The following is a 25475-nucleotide window of genomic DNA, read 5'->3' as shown; positions in this document are numbered from 1 at the left end:
GGCATGCATGGACCCTGGCCTGCCATTCCATGGTATCTTCTCATGCAGGACTCCGAGGGCATCGACATCATGTTGGGAGTCTGTGCCAATGGCCTGCTCATCTACCGGGACCGGCTGAGAATCAACCGTTTTGCCTGGCCCAAGATTCTCAAGATCTCCTATAAGAGGAGTAACTTTTATATCAAGATCCGCCCTGGGGAGGTGAGCTTGCCTTAGGAACCCCTCTGCACTAGAATTGGCTATAACAGCTGAACCTGGGTTTTTTACTTGGGGTGCTGGGGTACTGTGTAAGGAGAGAGCACTCTTCTGCTGGAGGCCTTAGGTACATGCCTCCACACATACACCACACACAGACACACACACAGGAGCACACATATAAAGATAACCACATATATTCAGGTTATATAGATCAATGAATGCCTGTCCGTTCTTATCCATGTATCTGCTTACATGTAGTATTCGAGTATGTGCACATACCAAAATTCACAAACCTCCCCCCACACACACACAAACATGTGTATGTCCAACCTCCACATCTCACCCATCAAAAAGTCCATTGGTTTGTACCTCTAGAATAAACGTACCCATTTACTTCTGTCTTTCTGCACTGCCCCAGCCACCAACAGCCTCCATCTCTCACCTACATCTCTGCACAGGGCCCTTCCCCATCCTTATAGCTCCAATGCTGTGTCAGGCCATTTTCCCCATGACTACTAAAGAGAGATTAAAAGTCCCTTCTATCAGATCACATCTGATGGGATCAGATGACCATCCCCCACTCCTGTTCCTTAAACCTTTCAAGAGCTCTCTGGCTCATGGGCTACCATCTGAACTCCAGATGTGGCTGCCTGCCTCTCCCACATATCTCTGCCCCATGCACACTGTGCTCCCACCCCTTTGGCTTTCTCTGACATTCTAGAATGAGCCAAGCTCTTTCGTGCCTCCAGCTTTTTGCTTTTGATGTCCTTTCTACCTGAAATTCTCTTCCTTGCCTTCTCACATAGCTGGTTTCTTCCCCACCCTTCTTCACATAGCTGGTTCCTTCCCCATCCTTTGGATGTCTGCTCCAAGATCACTTGTTTAGAGGGCATCCCCGGATCACCCTTTCTAAGATAGATCCTGATCCCTGCACCTGTCCAGGTTTTCTCTCACATCACACAGCTCTGTTCATTCCCTTCACGCCCCCTTATCAGTGTCTGAAATGATCTTGTTTACTGATTTATTATCAGAGCACCCCTTGCCCGTCCCCAAGAATCTTCCATCTTGGTCACCATGGTGTCTCTTGCTTAGCACTGAACCTGCCGCTGAGTAAGGGCTTAGTCCACTTTGTTGAATAAATGAATGAATACATAAATAAACAGGCCAGAGTCGCACATGCCTGAGAAGAGATTCAGAAAGGATAGATCAATGGTGAGAGAGTCCAGGCCTTGCTTCTAACTCCCCCTCCTTGGTTTTGCAGTATGAGCAGTTTGAGAGCACAATTGGCTTTAAGCTCCCAAACCACCGGTCAGCCAAAAGACTGTGGAAGGTCTGCATAGAGCACCACACATTCTTCCGGTGAGCTTGACCCTGGGGTGGGGCCATGGGGGACGGGCAGAGGCTGTGAGTGTATATATGCAGGAGAAGGAAGTAGGAGGAAGGGGCCCTAGGAACCCCTCACTCCCCAGGTCTCTCCCTTTATGGATTGCTTTGAGCTGTAGCTGATGGGACCGTGGGGTGAAAGGCCAGCTGTAGTCCAGCCTTGGGCCTGGCAGTGTAGGCCTAATTGCCTCTCCTCACGTACTCCCTTCACAGGCTGGTGTCGCCTGAGCCCCCACCCAAAGGCTTCCTGGTGATGGGCTCCAAGTTCCGGTATAGTGGGAGGACCCAGGCCCAGACCCGCCAGGCCAGCGCCCTCATTGATCGGCCTGCACCCTTCTTTGAGCGTTCCTCCAGCAAACGGTACACCATGTCCCGCAGCCTTGATGGAGGTATGCCCCAGACTGGCAGTTGGGAAGTGTGGTGTTTAGCAGGAAGTGGGGGTGTGCTGGCTTCTGTGGAATGAGCAGTGAATGAGGTGGGCACCTTACAAGTTGATTTGCACCAGGCCAGGTGGCCCAAGGGCACTGTTGCCCTGGGGCAGCTCTTGGTGGTCTTGTCCAGCCTATGGCATCACTCTCACTGGAATGGGACCTTGCCACTCTCTGGACTTCCTCAACTTCCTGAGGCATGACCTCTTGGGGTCCCAGGTTCAGCCACATGGTTTTCTGGGTCCCCTGCCACTTAGTAATTCACAGATTGTCATCATACCAGGAAAATGGTATAGTGACTGCAGTGTGGAGCTGGTGATGCTTTTCTTGACTGGAGGCTGAAGGGTTGGTTTTTCCCAGCCATTTCTTTTGGTTCTGATGAACTGATTGACATCTAACCATGTGGTGCTCTCCACTACCCTCATGCCTGTTGGCATTCACAGGTGCCCTTTATGACAATTGACCCTACATTGTCCTATATTGAGCTAAGGTTTCTCAAAACATGGTCTGTAGACCACCTGCATCAGAATCACCTGTGAGCTGGTTAAACATGAAGATTCCCAGGCCCTGGTCCAGACCTGAATTGGCACTCAGGGTCCAGGACTCTCCCCAGGATATGCACACTGGAGTTGGTAGGAGAGGTTCAGAAGCCATATGAGCATTGGGGAGATTGTTAGATCTGAGTTCAGATCTCAGCCTCCATATTCAGTAGCTGCTCTACAGATCAGGAAATGGTCCATAAATATCCATACATGAATGGATGGGAGGTCTTGAGCAGCTTAACTTCCCCTGTGCCTTTTCTTGTTCTGCAAAATAAATAATGCCTATTTTGCTGTGTTATAGAGAGAACTAGACATGATAATGCCTCTGTAACACTCAAAAAATGTTCCTGGCACAGAGAAGGACCTTAATAAGTTATACCCAATAATAGTTTATTGTTGCCTTTAGGTTTGTAGAGGGTAGCTTAAGAGGTGGTAGGGACTTGCACAGGGGAACAGTGAGGGGGACAGTACTCCTAGAACACATCGGGGCAGGCCTAGGCAAGTTAGTTCTGCTCAACAAATATTTTCTGAATGTTAGAATAAGTGTGGCCCTTTCCTTTGGGGAGCTCATAGAATAGATCTGCAAGCATTTCATGTGATTCAAGCCATGGGAAAAGTATGTACAGAATAGAAGAGCAGCCGTGAGGAGAGTGAGATTAATTCTGTCTAGGAGGGCCAGAAAGGGCTTTGCAGAAAAGATGACAACTGGGCAGGGATTTTGAAGGATACCTAGGAGTTTTTCAGGTGATCAGGAGAGTCTGATACTTTTCCTGCCTTTTCACTTCCTATAAAAGTGAGACCTGTCCCAGGATTCCTTGGCCATGTTTGGAGGACATGCAGTTTTGCAGAGGTCCATTTGAGACTGAGGAAGCTCCTTATTCTCCTTGAGTGGGCACAGGGATGAGAGCTAAAACTTATGCAAAGGGAAAGTACAGTCTCTCTATTCTCCCTTGCAACTTCCATTACTATACCAGAGCCTATATGAAGCCCATTTTGTACAGGGTAGCATTGGTGTAGAGCTGGTAAGGCTCATCCAAGGAGGATCAGAAGCCTGGACTCTAAACCAGGAGACCTGGGTCCTTGTCCTCATTCACTGAAAGGTCATCAGTGGGATCTCTCCCCTCTTGGAGTCTCAGTTTATCCTTTGTAAAAGGATAGTGATTCCTAGTCTAGCCATCAACACAGAGGATTGTGTGGATCAAATGAGATAATGTGCATAAAAGGGCACTTTGCAAAGTGAATATATATGAATAGAAAGGCTAATTATTCTCATTTAATCTAGGCCAATCCCAAGGCTAATCTAGGCTCTGATCATTTTAATTAAGTGTTTTCTAGCCATTTTATCCCCCAGGACATAATCCATGGACATAGTCTGGGTTATGCCCAGTGCCTAGTATAAAGCCTGTCATTCCATCTTTTTCTTTCCTTTTTTATTTATTTATTTATTTATTTTTAATTTTATTTTTTCATCTTTTTCTTTCCTATGCAGAAAAGTACTTTGGAATGCCAGTGAGTGAGAAAGATATGGCAGGAATCCCCTTGAATTTTCCCTAATTTATAAAGAGTTTAAATTGTTTGCAAGTCTCAGGACTTTAGTTTTCACTAGTAAAAGCTAATCTAACAATATCCATGTATTGCTAAATAATGGTCGAGTATTCATCACAACCACGTCAACAAAAATATCAACATTTGTGGAACAGCATTGAATTGGCTCGCTCTGTGCCAGTCTCTCTTCTAAGTATTTATACACATAAGCTTATTCATTCCTCCCCCAGCTGTTTGAAATAAGTATTGTTTATAGATGAGGAAACTGAGGCCCAGAGAGATTACGTATCTTACCCAAGGTCACACAGCCAAGAAGAGGTGGATTTGAGATTTGTTTTTGTTTGTTTGTTTTGGATTTGAGATTTGAACCTAGGCTCTTGTGCTGTAGAAGTCAGGAGGGGGTCTGGGGCTGGGAGGCAGCTCTGCCTCTTGCTATGCTTGTGACCTAGACAAGGCTACCCCCTCTCTGTGTGCAGGCTCCTTATCCCCAACGTGTTGGGGATGCTCCATTCCAACCGTGGTTGGACGGGTGGCAAGACTGAGAGAGGTCTCACATGGCCACCTGGCCGTTTCTGCCCATTTTAGCAGAGTTCTCCCGCCCAGCCTCCGTTAGTGAGAACCATGACACGGGACCTGATGGTGACAAGCCGGAGGAGGATGGCGAGTCTGGGGGTAGGAGGTCAGAGGCCGAGGAGGGAGAGGTCAGGACCCCTACCAAGATCAAGGAGCTAAAGGTAAGAGCTTGGCTTTCTCATACCCTCTGACTTGGGATCAAGAGGCTGATTATGGGTCAAGCCTCAGCCTTGGCGTTGAGGTGTTCCCAGCTGTGGGGGAGGACCCTCATTATGGGATGGAAAGGGCCTTGCCCCATATCTCCTCCCCTGGTGTTGGGTGGTAGGCATGCTGCCCTCCCTGCACCCTTCCCCTCTTTTTGTCCTACTTCCCCACAGGGGCACTCTGTCCCTTCAAGGATCTCGGCCTCCTCTTGCCCACTCTTAATTTGCCCCTTTCACTATGTTCTGGGTCCTCGTGGCCCCCTTCTTTCCCAGAGCCTGATGGGATGTACCTGTGGGTCCTCACAAGGATGAGGTCTGAGTATGTCCCCCTCGTGCTGCCCTACGCATTTCCTACATACTTGTGCACACGCTCATGCAGGCACACATGGCCTCAGACTGGCATGCATTCACTCATAGTTGTTTACCTCCCTTACAGTAGGGGTCACAGACCCAGTGTGCAAACGTCATGCATGCACACGGACATGTGTGCACATGGGTATTAGAGCATATTTCCATTATGCAGTTGTAGCGTAGAGCACAGGCCCCTGAACACACATGCTGACCACAGAAGCATGAATACCCAGAGCCCTCCTGTCCTATCTACTCAGTGTGACTACTTGCTTTGCCCCCCAGTCCCCTTCTTCACCCCCACCCTTGGGCTAGCTCCCTGCCTCACACCCCACACCTTCTGGCTACCTCACTGCCCCGTGGGTGGTTCACCAGTGTCCCTGGTCTCTGCTCCCTGGGAGAGAGCCCTTTGGGCTACCTGCTGCACTGTACTGGGCCAGTGCAGTGCCTCTAATCCATTTGCTCTACTGACCCTGCTGGTTCCTTCTCCTTCTCCCACATCTCGCTAGCCGGAGCAGGAAACCACGCCGAGACACAAGCAGGAGGTACTGCATGGGACGTGTCACCATTTACCCAGCCATTCTAATCCGCAGCTCATTTGTCACCATCCCATAGTCCACTCCAGGCTCCTGTCCTGGCACCATCTCAGTTTCAGCTTTGCCTCTACTCGAGGCCATCCTCCTCCCCTATAGCCACCCCCTCCCTCCACCCCCCCTCCCACTCCATATCCACCCTTACTGCCCCCATCCCACCTATCGAGCTCCCTGCTCAGATCCCACCCCCTAACCAACTGGTTCTCCCTCCCTCCTCACCCCTCCCTCTCTCTAACCAGCTTTATGCTCTGCCTCTTCCTACCACCTCATGCTTGTTTCCCAACTACTGACCATCACACCTGTGTCTACCAGCTCTTCTAGGTCATTCCGTGCTTTTATTGGTCTCATCTCCCCTGCCCCCACCCAACCCCTTCCTGAAACTCATCTCCCCACACCACCCTTTGGTCATGCCTCCATCTCATCTGTGTCCTCTGTGCCCTTGCCCCAGCTTCTTTTTGTATCTATTGGCAACCAAAGGTGGGAGTGGGGGTTGGGTAGGGAGGGAGGAGCCTCAGAATGTTTCTGCCTCTTCTCACACCCCAGCTGTTCCTCCCTCTGCATGGGGCCTGCTGCTCCAGCTTTGTCTGGAGAGCCTCTTATTTTCTCTTCCCTCTCCTCTTCTTCCTCCCACTGTTTGCTTCTCTCAACTTATTCCTCTGTGTTGATGACTTCTTCACTTTCACACAGTCCCCAACTCTTCATTTGAACCTTCATTGCAAGAGACATGGGTTAATGACTTCTTCATTTTCACACAGTCCCCAACTCTTCATTTGAACCTTCACTGCAAGAGACGTGGGTCTGTGGTTAGGCCTGAGGGACAGAATCAGGGGCTGGGGCATAAGGGCCTGGCCTTGGCATCCCCCAAATTGGGTTTCAGCCTCTTTGAGGGTCATTGGGTAATCCCCCTTAGGCCCCAGTCCCCCATCTGTACAGCAAGACATTTGGACTAGGTTTCCCCAAAGCCCCTAACCCTAACCAAGGATCCCAGGGTTCCACTGCTCCCTCTTGCCTTCGGGAATGCTGTGTGCCCACAGAGCCAGCATGGCAGGTTCAGGATCCAAGGTCACAAGCCACATCTTGGATCCATTGCAGCTCAAACCCCCCACTCCCTTGTGCAAACTCTATCAGGTTTGACTTCTCAAACGTTGCTCTGAGGCAGTTCAGCTCAGGAGGGATATAGGAAGTACAGACAGATGTCTGGAGGGAGAGCAGAAGCCTCAATGGCATCAATTTCCTCCCTGAGATAACTCATGAGTCAGTCATAGCAGATCCTTGGGTAGCAGAGATAAGCCCAGGGAAAGATTTTAGCCTTTTCCAAGGGCAAGCTTGCCTTCCAGGTAGTTCTTCCAGAATCATCTGATTTGACTTTATAATAAGCAGAGATTGTCCATTTCTTGTCCTGAATTGAGTTGACATGAAGCCTCAGACAGCCTTGTGGATAAAGGCACTTGAGCTAATAGCCCCCCGCCCCGCCCTTCCTGTAAAAGTAGGCTGATCCTCACTTGACCTAGAGGCAGATTACTGTATCACACTGCACTGGCTTGAGCTCAGACTTGGCAGTTTGATGGGGGACACGCCTGTGACTCCAGCTATACCCAGCTCAGGTCTTGTGCCCAGCTTGGGACTTACCTCCCTTCTTCCTGGTCTCCATTTCTCCTGCTCCCTTGAATACACTGCAGCTCTCTCTTTTCTCTATCTGGCCATATCTCAATCTGTTTGCTCTTGAGGAGTTGGTATCTGCAAAATCATGGGTGGACAGGGAAGGGAGTGGTTCATGGTAGAGGATGCCGAACACGGTCTTTTCCTGGCTCCTGTGTGGAAGCAGGGCTCATTTTTCTGAGTGTTCCTGGCTTTAGGAATATCTGTATTCTAGGCCCCTCAGGGCCTGAGCAACTCCTCTGCTTGGCTAAGAGGGATCTAGACTGGGGATCCTGCTAAGCATCATGATCCAAAGAAGGAACCAGGACCCTGGGAGCCAGGGAGTGAGCCAGAGTAGCCCAGTGAACAGGGTTGGCCAGTTCTCACAGTGCCTTGGTTATAACCAGAAGGAAGTCACGTCCTTGCCCAATTGACACTGGACACACAGCACCAGTGGGAACTTACCTAGTCTTACGGGATTTGGATTGCCTTGGGTGTTCTGAGGCCAGGAGTCAGGCAGGGGGTAAGAAAAGATGGTGCTTGACAAGAAGCCTCTTCTTAATTTTAAGTGTTTTTTGCTCCTCTGTTTAATCTTAATTGCTTTGTGCACCTGTTGAGGCTAATCATCTCTGTCCCGTGTGGCTCATGGGGTGCATTGAGGGTGAGATAGAGTCATGGAGGGGAATTGCCTTGCTGATGTCGGGCAGCAATGGCCACAGTTACCATCCCCTGCTCAGAGCTGTCTGTTCCTCTAACACCTGTTGTCCTCTCCATCCACCCCTAGTTCTTAGACAAGCCAGAAGATGTCTTGCTCAAGCACCAGGCCAGCATCAACGAGCTCAAGAGGACCCTAAAGGAACCCAACAGCAAACTGATCCACCGGGATCGAGACTGGGAGCGGGAGCGCAGGCTGCCTTCCTCACCCGCCTCCCCCTCCCCCAAAGGCACCCCTGAAAAAGCCAACGAGGTAGGTCTCACCCTGAAGCCCTCAACAGGGGCTTTGGGTAAAGAGGGTCTGGAAGGTAGCTCTGCACTGACTTATACTCATCCTCCACACCCGTATGTCTCCCCCAATTGCTGCATGAGGTGATGATGGGGATGGGGAGGTGGTGGTGGGTTAGGCTGGGAAAGACAAATTCACTAAATCTTGGAATCCTTGGCATCCCAGGGACCACCTTGAAAAATACAAAGGACTTGCCGTGGCTTGGTATATTCCCCTTCCACCAGCCAGAGTATAATGGAAAGGTGTGTTTATTAGAAATATAGGTTCTGGGGCCCCATGTCAGACCAACAGAATCAGAGTATTTGGAGATAGAGCCCTGAAATCAGCATTTTAAACAAGTGCCCCAGGTGATTCTCATGCTCACTAAAATTTGAGAATCCCAATAGTTGTATCCAGTAACCAGATCCTTTAGTGCCTATTGTGAAAACACAGATGGGTGGTGTGTGTGTGTGTGTGTATGTGTGTGTGAGGGGGTGTTCCCTCCTCGAAGGATCCTCGGAGCCCACTAGAGGGGAACAGATCCTCCGAGAAAATCAGAGCTGTGCCTCTTGCTTCAGAAAAGGATCCCACAGCCATCTGCCTTTCGGAGTGGAAAGCATGGGGTATTTTCTCAAATGAAAAAGAGATAAAGATAGGATCTTGAGGATTCCTATATTTATAATCCCAAGCTATTATTATTTTTAGCACTGCTAAATCTTGGTGATATTTACCCTCACTTATACTTAGGTGTTTTCTCTCTAGCACTGCTGCTTACTTGTCTCAAACCTAACTGATCTAGACTTATACCACCTAGGTTTGAATTCTGGCTCTGATTCCTGCTAGCTGGATGAATCTGGGCTTGTTACTTAACCTCTCTGAGCTTCCATTAGGTAGAGATAATAAAAGTACCTACCTCATTGGAATGTTGTAAGGATCCTGGGAGAGCAAACATAGAATGGCTGGTAAGGTACCTAGATGCTCAATAGGAGTTAATTATTGCTTCATTTCAAGAGTTCTGGGACTCACACAGAAGATTAATTTCAAATCAGAACTGCTTTTTTTCTTTTTTAAAAAGATTTTATCTATTTGAGAAAAAAAGAGGGAGAATGAGCGTGAGTGGGTGGAGGAGCAAAGGGAAAGGGACAAGCAGACTCCATCCTGTGCAGGGAGCCCAGTGCAGGGCTCAATCCCATAATCCTGAGATGACCTGAGCCAAGATCAGGAGTCGGATGCTCAATCTACTGAGCCACCCAGGCACCCCCCAGAATTCCTTTTAAAGTTGGAAGGACCCTCAGAACCTACTTGGTTCAAGGTCATCACTCTACAGATAGGGCACTGAGGCCCAGAATGGGAGCTTACTTGTTCACTCTGTAGCTGATAGAAGAGGGCTACAACCTGCTTGTCTTACGTCCAGGCCATTGTATTTGCTGTTAAATCACAGCTGCCTGGGAGCAAGATCAAATCATGTGAAGACCAGGATAGAGTCAACTGTGTGTGTACTGATCTGCTTGGTGATGTAGTCATGATCTAATGAGGGAATGTTTGATTGAATCAGCTCTCCCCATGACCCTGACATGCAGGATAACAGGGCCTTGTCCAGTGAGGCTGCTATGATAGTTCCCTGGCTGGTGATTCACAAAATGAGGGATGCTTTGAGGGTCTCTAGATTCAGTGCCATTGAAGGAGGGCAAATGTGTATCTACCGAGGGCCTCTGTGGTCACCCCTGGTAGGTACGAGACCCTGAGACACTGGACTGGGCCATGGGGACTGGTCTAGTGATCCAGGTACATGTTCCACTCCTCCTGTCCTGAGAGACTTGACCAGAGTGGCCTGGCTGTGGCTGAGGAGGGATGCAGTGGCCTTTGAAAGGGTCTGGCTCCAGCAGAGAAGGGCAGGACCAGCCAAGGGGAGCTGGGCTGGGGAACTCCTGGGCACCTCAGAGCAGCCTGGCCTAGGAGTGTGCCCCACCTGCCGGTGATAGCTGGAACTGCTGGAAGATGGGTCTTCCTCAAAGGTAGGGTCTGTTCCAACCCTTGCTCCTCACTGTTGCCCCAAGAAGTGTAGTCCACTGCTAGAAAGAGAAAATTCTGGTCCAAGAACTCACCTTGGAGCTACGGACCATTCAACTGGTTTCCAGGGCCAAATAACATTTAGAAAGAGGCCTTTGAAGATTTGGGAATGGGGAGAAGCTGTAAACAAGGACTGGACTGGGTTCTTAGGTGAGTGGTATCACCTCTCTGAGCCTCACTGCCTAGTCAGTCCATCTAAAGAGGGACCAGAATTGCCATTCCATAGCATTACTGGGAAGGCTGAGTGAGATAATGAGTATAAAAGCGCTTTATAAACTAGGAAGTACTATACAGTCATGGACCATCACTGATGGTGACTGGAATTCCTGATTGGACTTTGCATTTGGCTCTTCCACAGGGATTTGTCATCAGAGGCCCTGGTAGTTTCCTCATATATTATTGGACCTCATCTAGGCCGAGGAGAAAACAGTGGGAACTTAAAATAAGGACTCCAAACTTTAATTTTTCTAAAGGATGTATTTATTTATTTATTTATTTATTTATTTATTTATTTATTTGAGAGAGAGAGAGAGCACAAGAGCCGGGGGAGGGGCAGAGAGAGAAGCTGGCTCCTTGCTGAGCAGGGAGCCCGACTTGGGGCTCCATCCCAGGACCCTGGGATTGTGATTGGACCGAAGGCAAACACCTAACTGACTGAGCCACTCAGGCTCCCGGGACTTCAAAACTTTAAAGAAAAGTTCCCATTTGCCAAACCCAGGTTTTCATTTCAAAGATAATTTTTGAAGGGCTAAGAGCCAAACTGCAGGATTGAACATGGGCTAAACCAAAGATGTCCAGGGCAGACTTGGAATCGAGTCTGAGTGACTTGGCTTTACAGCTTCTACATTGAGAGCCTCTTGAATGCAAGCGGTATGGCTCCTCACGCTCTTCACTGAGGGCAGTGAGAAAAGAGTCTGAAGCCACGTTATTGCCCGGTGGCTCAGCGGTTTAGCACCACCTTCGGCCCGGGGCGTGATCCTGGAGACCCGGGATCCAGTCCCACTTCAGGCCCTCTGCATGGAGCCTGCTTCTCCCTCTGCCTGTGTCTCTGCCTCTCTCTCTCTCTCTCTCCTCTGTGTCTCTCATGAATAAATAAATAAATAAAATCTTTAAAAAAAAAAAAAAAAAAGAAGCCACGTTACTGACTGGCAGCTGACCGTGGGCTTCCTTTCCTTAAAGCTCCCCTCTCTCTCATCCCACTGGCTCCTTCCTGACCTAAGCCACAAACCCTAAGGGTGTGGGATTTACAAAGCTGGGCTATTTACAGGGTCTGTGTGTGTGTGTCTCTTCTGCTTTCTTCCTGTATCTCCCTTTCTTCCTGTCTCTGTCTCTCCTTCCCTTCCTCCCTCTTTCCCTTTCCTCCGGCCCTGGGCCTCCCCTGCAGTCCCAGAGGACCCAGGACACCTCTCCGCAGGACTTGGCACCTGAGCCTGGGACGGCCACAGGCTGGGAAGTGTTCACTCAGAAAAGCCTCGCAGCGTCTCCTGAGGTTACTGTCGGCACTTCCCCACCCACTCAGCCACCCTAATGGTCTCAAGAAAACCCTTTCTCTGGGGTGAGGGGGGTGAACAGGCTCTGCCATGCAGGTGGGAGCCGTGGGTAGCCTTTGTGTCCCTATGCTGTGACAAACAATTGTCCCCATCTCAGGGATCCATAAAGGGCCAGCCCCTTCCTCATCCTTTCTTTCTCAGGCATCAGGCCTGAGACCATATTCTGGAAAGAGAGGACGGTCTGAGTCTGGCTCTGGCATCAAAGGGGAGGCTGAAATGATCTCCTTCTCATGGGCCTTCCTGACTTGAGAGGCAGGCTCTGATATCTAAACTTGGGATCAGGGGTCATGGCACCTTAAATACCTTCTGCCCTGAGGTGTTTTCTCCATTCAGACCTGTTTTTTCCATTCAGAAGCCTGAGTAAGGTCTAACAGTGACTGTTTAGAAGATGGCCCCACATTCATCCTCCACCTTCATCTTCTCTAAACTCCTCATGACAGGCAGGCAAAAAAATGGGCATCTTGCTCCAAGGGGTTTCCTTGGAGTTGAAGAGATGTGGGCCAGGCAATTGTTCTAATGAGGAGAGGACTTATTTCTGCACCCAGGATGGCAGCAGGTAGAGGGCTCTTGGGACTTGCTGTGTCCTGCTAGGCATGGAATCCAGGAATGGAGGTCTGCATCTTCCTCTGTGCCTACAGCTCGTAGGCTATCAGGATTAGAGGGTATTGAGCCATCATCTGGGTGGAATTTCCTTCCCCCTGATATCTGACCCTCCCGGTTACACGTAGTATGTATGAGGGCATCTCCCTTTTTTAATTCCCATGGAAAAATTTTCTAGTTGCTGAAAATGTGCTGAAACTGTAAAAGAGACATGAGTCAGCGACATACATGGTAAAACAGAAATCACAGTTCTACTCTGAATTTTTCCTCAATGTGAACCTAAAAACAACTATCAGCACTCTCTCTTGAGATGAGTTGGACAGGAGTCAATAGCATCCCAAGGTTAGGGAAATAGTGATGCCTTGGAACAGAGAGATAAAGTAAAGGACAGGTGCCTATACTCTGGAGCAGGAGTGATGGGCAACATGCGTCCTTCATCAGCATCCCTGCAATTTATTTATCCAGCCCCTTCCACAGAGGTGGCTCTTGCCATTCTTCACAGGGGATCATTTTGGCTTCAGTCATCTATGGGAAATTTTCACATTCATTTTCATATGAATTAAAATCTGCCCATCTGCCCTTCTGAGTTACCTGTTTGGGCCTCGCTCTGCCGGCTGCTGCCTGAGGATCTGCTGGGCATCCTCCTTCAGGACTGTGCCTCAGAGTTCAACACCTCCCCTCCCCCTGAACACTCCTTTCTCCAAAGGTTTCTTCCAGAGCGTGGTTTCTAGAGGGCTCCTTGTCCTGCATCCCCTCCTCTGGGTGTCTCCTGTAAAGAGCAGGGCCCGAAATGTGACCCAGAGCCCTAGGTCAGGAATGAACAGCACGGTGTCAGCAGAACCTCCTGGCTGGAGATTTTCTCCTCTTGGTTACTTGTGTGGGAACAGGGCTGCTCGCCCTCTTCGTCCAGCTTTGGCTCCTAGTCGCAGTACCTCCACCCCTCAGAACAGGGGACACTCAGAGCTGGCAATGAGGGTCCCCTGGCTCAGTGGAAAGAATGATTGTGGCACTGCCAGACATGATCCCATCTCCCATCTTGTAATGGGGTCAGGATGGCTTTTGGACCAACCCCCAGGGATAAGTGCAGCCCCTCCAGTGCCTTGGTGCCAGTGAAGCTTTCTCTTTTTTGTTCAGTTATTTTTTTCTCTTCAGGATTTTCACTTGTTAAAAGCAGAGCCTCTTCTTCCCTCACTGCACCCTCTGTGATCTGTGCAAGCCACTTCCCCTCTGGGAATCTCAATTTCCCCTTTTGAAATAAGGGCAGTTGTACCTGCTTCACAGGTTGCCACTTGGATTAAATGTAATAACTTTAGACAAAAGGCTGACCTTGTCTGGCACAAATTAAATATAGGTACCTGTTTCTTTTTTTCTTCCTGCAGAGCCTTTCTTTCTATACTGTGCTAGTTCCCACCCCACTCAGCCTGATTTCTAAGCTCCTAGTTTCTAGAAACTAGTTTCTAGTTAGACTTGGGGCAAGAATGTTCCAATAGGGGTCTCATTGACCATCTTGGGCCACCATTTCCAGGCTCATGATGTCAGTACATGCTGAAATAGGAGCCATTGAGGGCACCTGCTTCCTCGGTACAAGAGAAATGAGACCTGGTTTCTATAGGCTCTGAAGGACTTTGGTCTGGGATGGTTCAAGCAGTGTCCTGAGGCTTAGCAACCCAAAGTAGAATCCCAGAAACCTATACCTGGGCCTTCAGCCTTCCTCTTATCTCTCTTACCTCTTTAATAAGGTTTAAGTCCCTGAAAACCATGGACATTTTGCTAACATGGATTGAGAGAGTGGAGGTGAGAGAGTTTACGATGCTCCCTGATCCTTCAGATCTCTTGGGATCTGATAGATTCCTCACCAAGTCATAACCAGAATCAGAGCCCAGTCCTTCACATCTCTCACCTCATGTGGGGAGCAGTTTCTGGCACATCTTCCCATGGAGGTACTTCCCAGACGTGGGGTCAGAGACTGGATTCTAGACCTGTCTTTGCCCCTAGCTTACTCTCTGACCTTGGACGTGGTGCTTACCTTCTCCAGACCTGTTTCCACATCTGTGCCACGAGGGGTCTGAGTCAGAGCAGTGATTTTAAAGGAGGGCGATACCTTGGCACCCGGGCAGCCAAGGCCTCCAGCTCCAACATGGCAGTCCGTATTTGGCTTACATATTGAACTTCCATTGAGATTTTTGTGAAGAAAGTCTTCTGAGGCTGCAAGATTAGAATTCCAAGGGCCTTCTGGCTTTTTAAAAACAATTCTGAAGTCTGTCATTCCTCCTAAGTGTTGTTTGAAGGACTCTGTGAGAGATGGAGGCCTGTTTTCTTGATAGTTTGACAGTGCTACACTCTTGTTGGTGCTTTTGACCAATGATGACTCTTGGATTTTTAGATATTTTCCTTCAGTGATGTCTTCTGGTCAACCCTTTTCTACTCTTTCCATGGATTTTGTTATATTTCTCCAAGAATAGGCCTTCGTATTCTTTTCTTTGGGAACGAACCCTGCAAAGTTCAAGCTATTCAAGCCATTGTGGTGACTAGTACTGATCCCTTCAGCTGGAGATTTGGCATTTTTTCATTCTAATCTCTTTCCTTCCCAGAAACTCTTATAGAAAAGTCAGATTTCAGGCTGTGGCCTATGGAACTTAATCCAGTGCTTCCCCTTTTGACATTAGATCATAGTTGGGATCCGTGTTCTATAGGCTATGAGATAAGTTGGCAAGGATCCCAGGCATCCAAAATCAGGCAGTCTTTTTCTGACTCTTATCACGAACTAGTTGTGATGTTGGGGAAGTCACTGACCTTCTGCAGGCCTCAGTTTACCCATTTGCATGGTGAGGAAATTGGACCAGAGGATGTCTTAGGAGTTCTTTTTGCTCTAACATTCAATGATTCCATGTGATGTAAGTTACTTTCCTCTGTGACAGTGGCAGTTGTGTTATTAAAAGGGGAAGAGGAAGAGTCCTGGCCCATCCATGGATGTCCATTGTCCCATGATTAACATGGGGAGGGTATGAGACCCCATTCCATTTTACCAAGTTGGGCTAGTGTTTGACGGGAGTTGGTAAATATTTGTAGGGTGCTTTAATGGGAAGGAGATCTTTGATGAGGCTGACTAGCATTGTCATGCCTTTCTCTCTCCCCAGCCAGTTCTGGGGGACATGCTGACCTTTTGGTGGTAGATTGGTCCCTTCTTACAGAGGAAAAAGTGACCCATTCTTCAGGTGCCTGATATTTCATGTTAACTCTTCTTGCTCCAATTGAAACACAGGGTTCAGAGCATTGGGTATTTATAGAAAGAGAGTACACTAGGCCAGAAGAACGCCTGAAAGTGGCCACCACGCAGCAGGAAGGAAGTAAGACAGGCCTTGAAGATATCCTTGCTGATGGCAGACTCTCCAAGGTAGACGTCCTGGTGGACAAGTTCAAAGTTGAAGTGGCCACAGAAGAAACAGTGGGAGTGAGAAGAGCAAAGACCCAGCAACAAGGAAGAATGATCGCAAGTCCTGAAGACTTTGAGTCAGTATGGGAGGAAGGCCCCTGGGTCAGGAAAGGCCCAGGAGGGGCCTCTCTGGCTGCAGGCTGCACCCCGGCAGAAAACCTCCTTGAGGGCTCCCAGTTGAGGGTGGGCACTGGGGAGGCAGCCATCAAGAAGCGCTGGATCTCAGGTGGTCAGCTGGAGGGCCAGATGGAGCTGAGGAAGGAGCTGGAAGAGTTCCAGGCTTGGGGAAGACCCGCTGCCTCAGGGAGCAGGTCAGCAGAGGCTGATGTCCCCTCTCCAGCCTCTGACAAGGGAGGACTCCAGTCGTTTCTGCTGGACCCAGCCCAGTCAGAAGCCAGAGGTGACTCGAGTGATGAAACCGAACCTTCCTTTGCAGAGAGGAGCTTCTATCTGAACTATGGAGAGAAAGATTCTGAAGACCAAGTCCTCCCACCACCCCTGGAAAAGAGGGAAGAGCACTCAGATGCCCTTCCTGTTGATGACACCAGGCTGGAGCTCTCAGACAAGCTCACAGAGAGCTCTGAGCTTATTTCCTTGGACCTACAGGACTCTGCTGCAGCTTCCAGCAGGAACAAGGATGAAGAGGGTAAAACCCACACAGCTTCCTTAGAGGAAGGGGCAGGGTCCCCCAAAAACCATGGAAGACCAGATGGCCTGGAGGCCTCTGTTGAGCAGCTGGGGAAGGGACCTTCTCCAGAGCAGACATTTGCTGAGGACTGGGAAGAGGCTGGGCGGGGGGTGGAAGGAGAATGTAGCCACCCAGCATCCAAAATAGGCACAGAGGAAAAGGCCGAGAAAAATCCCCCCACAGGATGGAAGAACCACTCACCCCACAGAGGAGGGGGCATGTGCCCAGACCTCCCAGCCTGCACCCTTCCGCAGGCTATCCCTCCTAATGATGTCAGGAAGCCAGCCAAACCAGACAGAAGCAACTTCCTGCCTCAAGACAGGGGACTGGTTCACATCCAAACAGGAGAACCTGCGATGGAGGACAGAAAGGCCTCAGCGTTTCTTCAGATGGAGGTGATCGCCCCCCTCCCGGCCTCTCCTGGTCCTTTTCAGGCTCAGGCAGCTCCAGAGGAAACCTTTCCAAGCCCAGCCCCTCGTGGGTCAGGGGAGCCTCTGCAGCTTTGGGATCGGGATCCTTTTGGAGAACAGTCTCCTGTGTTTCCTAAACATGCCCATCCTTTGAAAGAGAGCCCAGAGCCCAAGGACCGAATAGGACCACTCGTGACCCCAGATGGAGGTGAGCGTAGGGCACCTCCTGTTGCCAGCAGAAAGCCCAGATTTGTCTCTGAAGAAGCTGAGGGCGCTGTACCCCCTTCAGGGAAGCAGAGAGAGATGACCTCTTTCCAGGCCAGGGGCCAAGAGGGCTCCCTGGAAGATATTAGCAAGACCTCAGTGGCCAACAAAATTCGGATCTTTGAGACCCATGGAGCTGAAACTCGCCGAGCAAGTCAAGGTGAAACAAGGGCCCTAATAAACGAGTTGTCTTCAGAGGCCTCCACGGGTCAGGTAGAGCAGCAGCGGAATAAGCTTTTGGACCTGGGCTTCGTCCAACTCCAGCCCCCAGGAGACTTCACTGGCCCCAAAGCCACCCATTCCTCAGTAATGCCACTGGCTACCAGACACTTCAGGGAGGACACATCCCACCAGGAAGGATGCACGGAACCGGTGTCCCCTGATTCAGGCTGCGAAACAGCGCTGGAGGAAACCCCTGGGGGAGCTGGCCACGTGAGCCCCTGCCCCACCACTGCCCCCCAGCTGGGGGAGCGGACCGCATGCTACGTAGCTCTGTAGAAGCATGTTTCAGGGGCCCCTCGTCATTACTGCGATCAGAGGCTGCTTGTCCATTCCTATGAGTTATTTTCCCTAAACAGGCCCGAGCATAGCCCAGGCGGAATGATGGGTTCATCTGCTTGGCCCCTGTTAGCTTAGCCACAGAGACCCTCAGCTTTTGGTGTGACCTGGTGCCCAGAGGGTCACGCCACCCCAGTGGAGAAGGTGGCACCACCACCAGCAAACTACACATACTTGCTTTGCCTTGCTGCCCCCATCTGCTGGGCTCCTACCTGTTTTGCTTGGCTTATCCAACGATCTTCCTTCATCCTTTCCCTTCCCTGGTTTTCCTGCATTGGGGAAGCTGACAGTCCAGAAGTTTCCATCCTTCGCTTCTGGTTCCCTCTTGGTCCCACTGCCAAGTTCCTTTCTGCCTCTATAAGACTAACTATCTTCTCTAATCCAGAACAAATCCGGAGATGCGGTCAGGGAAGAGAAGCACATCAGCAACTTAGCAGCAAACCCCCCTGGAAAAGGGGGGCACCTGAGATTCGCCAGCCCCTTGGGCCCTCAGGTCTCTGCAGCCCCTTGGTACCCTGATGACCGCCTGGCCAGGGTGCATCACTGCCTTAGATTCCCACCTGCTCTGGCAGTGCCTCTCGTGGCAGCTCAACTCTCGCTTGTCTGGAATGTGTCCTCACACCTCTCAACCTTCTAGAAACTGGCTAACATGGAAGCTAAGTTTAGCAAGCGAATCTCTAAGTGCACTGAATCTCTAGAGCCTGAAGCCAACTACTTTAAAAAATATTTGGTGGGTGTTAGATTGGGCTTTAAAAAGAATGTCATGCAACAGCCAAAAATGTGCATGTGGTGTTTAATCCCCAACAGGTCAGTTGAGAGGTATGTATGTCGGACAAGAGTTGCTGGTCCCTCTCCGGCGTTTCCTTGGCCTGCCATTGTCAATTACACTGATGGGACTAGAACCTCCACTCCATGGCCTGCCTGCTAGCCCCTCATGGAGCTCAGGGTGGAACTGATATAGCACCCAGCTCCCAGGAATTAACCCTATTGGTCCTCCCCCTAGACAATACTGACCCCTCCCACAGAGACTCAGTGGAATTGACAAACCATGTTGGCTTCCTCTTTGTTTCTCAAAGCTCTCGGCTCCAGCCTCCCTGCCTTCCCATCCTGGGTTTCCCCAAATCCCTGGGTCTCCCTCCTTGGTTTCTGTCTCTCGATGCCCACCTGCACGGATGGGCCTGGGTCTAGGCTTCCATCCCTGCCTTGCACACAATGCTGCTTCTGATAAGCTCCCAGACCCAGACCTTGGATGGGGGCTTCCTGTCCAGAATCAACTGGCAGGATATTTGCTTTGTACTTGCTTTGGCCATCAGCGGGAGACCCTCGGAAGGAGCGTTCCCTACTCTTGAGAACTTTGCGGGGTTTTTTGTTTTTTGTTTTTGTTTTTTAAAGCTTGTTGTCATGTCAAGGAACCTTCCCGGGAGTGTTTTTCATTTCCTGACTTGCTCTTCTATTTGAGACATTGAAATGGCCCCAAGTTTCTTCTGTCATTCACCATCTTGCTTTCTCTCTCTCTTCCCACCCCATACCCCTGTTCCTTTGATTTTTATCTGGCCGTAGAGAGCAGGGCTAAGGGAGGGCTCAGAGGAGAAAGTCAAACCGCCTCGTCCCAGGGCCCCAGAGAGTGACACGGGAGATGAGGACCAGGACCAGGAGAGGGACGCAGTGTTCCTGAAGGACAACCACCTGGCCATTGAGCGCAAGTGCTCCAGCATCACAGTCAGCTCCACGTCCAGCCTGGAGGCTGAGGTTGACTTCACGGTCATTGGTGACTACCATGGCAGCGCCTTCGAAGACTTCTCCCGCAGCCTGCCTGAGCTCGACCGAGACAAAAGCGACTCAGAAACTGAGGGCCTGGTGTTCTCCCGGGATCTCAGCAAAGGGGGCCCCAGCCAGGAAGACGAGTCTGGGGGCATCGAAGATAGTCCGGATCGAGGGGCTTGCGCCACCCCAGATATGCCCCAATTTGAGGTACAGTGGAGCATCCTGGAGACCTGGGTCCTGCAGGCACTGCATGTTCAGAGGGCCCTGGGCCATTTGTGAGAAGACTGAGCCGCCAGCCTGCAGCCCAGAGCCCCTCAGCCTGAAGCTCTGTCTCATGTTGCATGACTGCCCCTCGCAGAAAGCATGGTTCTGTGCTCGCATGTTTACCATCTTGGTTTACCCCTAACATGCACTCCTTGGTGTTTTTAACCTTGTGCCCCCATCGCTTGCCTGAGGTCAAGTGATGCCAAGCAGTCTGGTCTTACTCGGCTCCTCTCCCTGCCTGTGATGCATGGCACCTGCACAGAGCATGTGCTTGTGGACTTGCAAGACTCGCAGGGCTCCAGCGGCCTGGCCTGAAAGTTGATGGCTCTTCCTGATCCTGGCCCGGCTCCCTCCCTGGGTCTGGGCTTCCTGGGGAAGGGGCAGTGGTCTAAACCCATTTGGCCCTGGGGTCTTGGGGTAGCAGTGGAAACTCCTAGAGAAGAGGAAACATCATCATGGAGGGCGACATGGGGATAGACCATATCTGGGTCTCTCTGCTTTGTGTCCTTGTGTCAAAGGATCTTTGTCCTATGATTCCTTTGCCCTCTCATCTCTTGCAGTCCCAGCCTGTCTCCCACCACACCCTCCTCTCTCCCATGTTCCAGGCTTTGAAATATGAGCTCATCCACTCTGGGCTTTCATTCTATGCAACACCTTCTGGGTAGAAAGTTTTCCTTCCCCTTCTCTGCCTTGCAAACTTGTCATGTTTCAGGACCAAGATCAGATATCACCTTCCCTAGCAAATGCTTTCCTGACCACCCTGGGCAGAAGTGTTGCTCCCTCCACAGCCCCCTTGCTCTATAATGCTTCTGCTCCCAGCATCATCCCAGGTAGTCAGGCTAATGGCTGCCAGGTCTGCTCTCTCACTGGGTGGCAGCTCCTTTAAGCCTGCACATACCAGGCACTAATAGATGATTAACTGGATGAGTGGCTAGATCTCAGGGCTACAGTAATCTATAAGAATCCCTCACACTCCCCTCCCAACCAGATGGCAAGCTATTTCGTTTGTTCATTCAGTTCACATATGCTAATAGTCACATGAACTGGCCTTGGTGGAGGAGTCTGAAGAAACTGATCATTTAACTGAAGACTTCTAGAGTAGAGGTTGAAAACTGGTGGCCCCAGGCCACATCTGGCCACCAGATATATTTCCTTTGACCTTGATTAAAGAATCGGGACGTGGAATATAAAATCCACAGGTGTTTTTTTTTTTATCATTAAAAAAATCAGATGATCCAGTCACTCAGAGGCCATGGCTGCAGTTGGCCAAACCTGAGTGGAACCCATGTGTTCTCCTATTCACCAGTCCTCAATAAGCCCACTTCGCCCCTCTGCATCTCCTGCCTGGCCTCTCAAGGCCTCCAGGTGTGTGACTCCTGCTTTCAAGAACAGTTCAAAGGAAGCAGCTGGGAGGTGGTAGCATAATCATCGAAGTCATTTGGGATTCACTGACATCTATATAAGGACAGAATGTAGTGTGGGGCCCAGAACAGAGCATGTTAATTGAATAGTAGATGTTCTTTTAATGGTAGTCTACAAAACACCTTCCAGCTGGTATGAGGTTATGCGGTGGCAGGGTCATGAGCGGCCTGTCTGGACACTGCTGGCAGTTCCGGCTCTCCCCTTGGGCTGTCTGTCTGACGGCTTGCCATGCCTCTTTGCCCTGACCTGCATACCCTTCCAGAGACTTGGCCAGCTGCAGGGATGGAAATACACTACAGTTGTCTGTGAGCCGGAGTCCTGCAGAGGCTTGGGTTATGGACGGTTCCCCTTCATCTCCCTACAGCCTGTGAAAACAGAAACCATGACGGTCAGCAGCCTGGCCATCAGAAAGAAGATTGAGCCAGAGGCTGTACTGCAGACCAGAATCACTACAATGGACACCACCCAGGTAACCTGTGCCTCCCATTGCACCCTGAGCATAGATACTGGACATTCAAGGGTGGGGTCCCCTCAAGGCCAAGCCCCTTGGCCAACTCTTGCCACTTTGGCTTCTCCAGAGCCTCCTTGTTAACCTTGATGCTCTTCTGAGCTTCACTGTCCTCCCTGAGCTCTGGAGGTGAGCAGTACAATGAGTTCCTGTCCTGGGAAGACCACACCTCTCATGGCTTCAATTTCCCATCTTTAAAATGGGAACGATGATGTCTCCCTGTCCTCCTGGGAGTGCTATAAGGACTAGTAGCTAGTAGACTGGGACGGTGGCTTTCAGATTGCTTGAAGAAGTTGGAGAGGTTTCTTGAGTTATCCAAGGGCTGCTTTGGGAGAGAGAGGGAGAGATCCCAATCCAGCTTTAATCAGAACGAATCCCACTGGGTCATTTTTTTACACATGGGGGTTCCATATCAGATGGGCAAAATGAATGAACTGAGAAAAAGATAAAAAGTAATTTGTCTTAGCAAGATGAAACATACTTGGTACTGTGGACAAACCTGTCCAAAAGAGACACAGATACGCTACAGGTGTACAGGTGTGCTATAGGTTTATAGGTACACTACAGCTATACAGGTGCACAGTGCACTGCCTAGGTTCCTCTTGTGATTTTTAAAAAAGATTTTATTTATTTATTTGAGAAAGAGAGAGACAGGAAGAGTATTAAGTGGAAGAAAGGGCAGAAGGAGAGGGAGAAGCAGGCTCTTTGCTCATCAAGGGGCTTGATCCCAGGCCCCTTAGATCATCACCTGAGCCAAAGGCAGACACTTAACCAACTCAGCCACCCAAGCGCCCCTCCTTGGTTTTTTGGTTTCTAAACTTTGAACCTTGGAGATTGTAGGTCTGAGAGATGCCCTCTGGTCTCCTCCTGGCCAGGGGAACTGCAGTGTTGGGTACAGAGGCTAATTTGCATCTCAAGACTAAAATGAGGCATAAATCAATACAATGTGGGCAACTCTGTTGTTTCCAGAATTTTTTTCTCCTCCTTTGGTAACATGCATAGTATCTGTGTGGCAGTGGTGCAGCAGTCAAGACGCTCGAGTTCTGACGAGCTGTGTGATCTCAAGCAACACGCCTCCTCTGTGGCCTATTTTGTTTTATAGTGACACATGTTCTGTTTTGTTTTCAATATAGAGAAATACAGAAAAAACTAAAAAAGGTCCCAAAGTCAACAGCCCAGTAATCCTTATTGACGTCAAAACAAAACAATAGTGTTATGAAATTCAAACAGAACAAATTGAAATTTTTCTTGTGATTCTTCCCAGAAAAAAAAAAATGCATGCATGTTCCAATATATACACTTACATCTCTAGATATTGTAGCATTTTACACGAAAGAGATCTTCTTTTACACCTGACCCTTTTCCTTAATGACTGTCCTGGAGGTCCCTCCTTGTTGCCTTATGTGGGCCACTTTATTTTCATAGTCCCACTTAGGAGTGGATCCTGACCTGGCCTGCAATATCCCATCAGTGGACCTCTGGCTGTTTTTTTTTTTCTTTGGCAGTTAATGATCAATGCTTCAGTGAATTTATCTGTTCATACTTCTTAGCAAAATTTTCAAAGTTTATATCCAAAGGATGAACTCCTGGCATGGAATTGCTAGGTCAAGGAATACAGGCATTGAGATTTGCATACGGCATGTGAAATTATCTGGGGTAATTTGTCCTCTGTCAAATAAGATGATTCAAACAAACCAGGGGACCTGTGAGGAAGCCCTGTAATTTAATGTGTGTGTGGACAATCCCCCCCCCGCCCCGCCCAGTGCATGTTCACTCACACAGCCTGTCACTCTAACCGGGAATGCCACCTGCCCAAGTAACAGATGCTGTAGGCACATGTGGTGTGTATACACTCTCTCCTCATGACTTCTCTGGCCAGCAGGTTGATGGGACTGCCCCAGGGGGAAAGGAATCCATAACAACTGCTCCCTCCATCACCACGGAGACCATATCAACCACCATGGTAAGTAGGATCCAAGAGACTCCCCTCTCTGACCAACCCCCTTGCCCTAAAACAGCCAGATAACAAAATCACATCATCAGCTGTCTAGGGAAGTCCTTATCTGCCCTCCCTGCATCAGGCATGGGATAGAGAGTCAAAGGCTTATTGTCTGGCACCATCGTTACCACAGAACATCTGGTCAGACCCTAGTTTTCCAAATAATGTGGGAGGTGGACACACTGAGTCTCAGTTATCCAGACCATGTCAGCCACAGCAGGGATAAAGGGAGGATTACCATTTGATTATTTGATTATTGGCAATGCATGACGATTATGCTGAAAGTCCTCCCTGACAGCCCCTGGCAGCTGTCAGTTTCTCATGTCTCGAGTCACTTCCTTGCCTTGGTCAGTAGATGGCGCGCAGTGAACCTAAATTGGAAGCTCAAGATTTTGGACTATCTCCCTAGACTGGTTCCACTATCTACGTGCTGTCTGACCTGGTGAAGGAAGGTCCTTAGCCTTGGGTGTCTTCATCTGTAAAATGGGAATAATCCCCATTCTGCCTAGTTCAGGGGTTCTTTTTTTTTACGATTTTATTTATTAGAGAAAATACACAAGAGGGGCACAGAGGGAGAGGGAGAAGCAGACTCTGTTCAGCAGGGAGCCCCACACAGGACTTGATCCCAGGACTCTGAGATCATGACCTGAGCCGAAGGCAGACGCTTAACCAACTGAGCCACCCAAGTACCCTGGACTCACAGGTTAAGAGGATCCAGTAATATCAGATCCTTTAATGATGACACAGACCAGATAGCATTGGGCACCTAGTCTGTGTCGCCATGCAAACTGCCAAGAACCATGAATGGGAGTGATTTCACTGAGTCCTCACAAAAACTGGAGGGGATTGACTTTTCTGCACCCTTTACAGATGAAGAATCTGCAGTGCAGGGAGGTAAAGTGACTTCCTAAGGTCCCACACCTAATAAGTGGTAGAGTCAGATTAAACCCAAGCATTGTGACCCCAGAAGACTCACTGTGCACCTCCACCACCCTGCACCCTCATCCTGACCACTGAGAACACTGGCCTCTGGGGATGGGGTGGGGGGCTGGATCTGTCTTGAGCCGGTGGAAAGTTGTTTTCATTTTTTTTTTTTTTTTTGGAAAGTTGTTTTCAAATGCTTTCTCTTGCCAAACCCCCGATATACACATAGAAAGGGAATTGCATTTAGATTACCTGGCAGGTAGGTTTTGAGTAAACAAAGACAAATAACTCTGAACCGGTTACCAGCTCGCACCCTCTTTCCTGGTTGCTCAGTCCCATCTGCTCCCCAGTCCTTCTCCACTGGCATTAGGATGCTTAGAGGGCTAAGTTTAAGTCTGTACTATGATGAGTAGGCAGTTACATCATTCATTTACCCACCCATCCATCTAGCCATTCATTTCTTCCAAAAACATTTCTTAGTTTCTGATACAGAATACAGAGTTGAAGAAAATATGCTGCCTGCTGGAAATCGTCTGTTCAAGTAATGATCAGGGGCACGTGTCACCATTTAGGTCCTGGGCCCACAGT

The 25475-nt window shown here is 49.6% G+C and overlaps 1 protein-coding gene across 50 annotated transcripts in view; it reads left to right on the top strand.

The window, feature by feature from the left end:
* Positions 1–25475, top strand: part of EPB41L1 (erythrocyte membrane protein band 4.1 like 1) — a 143669-nt gene that overhangs the window by 101188 nt on the left and 17006 nt on the right. For 8 of the 50 annotated variants that reach the window (XM_072735933.1, XM_026009767.2, XM_072735943.1 and 5 more), the window contains 12 exons: positions 49–201; positions 1460–1557; positions 1795–1970; positions 4682–4830; positions 5730–5765; positions 8236–8418; positions 11888–11992; positions 15916–17880; positions 18392–18499; positions 19567–19977; positions 21821–21925; positions 23844–23927. In XM_072735933.1, coding sequence (XP_072592034.1) covers positions 49–201; positions 1460–1557; positions 1795–1970; positions 4682–4830; positions 5730–5765; positions 8236–8418; positions 11888–11992; positions 15916–17880; positions 18392–18499; positions 19567–19977; positions 21821–21925; positions 23844–23927 — 3573 coding nt within the window. The remainder of the gene's footprint in view (positions 1–48; positions 202–1459; positions 1558–1794; positions 1971–4681; positions 4831–5729; positions 5766–8235; positions 8419–11887; positions 11993–15915; positions 17881–18391; positions 18500–19566; positions 19978–21820; positions 21926–23843; positions 23928–25475) is intronic. The other 42 variants (XM_072735945.1, XM_072735952.1, XM_072735949.1 and 39 more) reach the window with 22 other exon arrangements.

Source organism: Vulpes vulpes, chromosome 14 (genome assembly GCF_048418805.1).
Source record: "Vulpes vulpes isolate BD-2025 chromosome 14, VulVul3, whole genome shotgun sequence".
Classification (NCBI taxonomy): domain Eukaryota; kingdom Metazoa; phylum Chordata; class Mammalia; order Carnivora; family Canidae; genus Vulpes; species Vulpes vulpes.
Note: the sequence above shows the minus strand (reverse complement) of the source record. Positions and strands in the feature narration are given on the sequence as shown.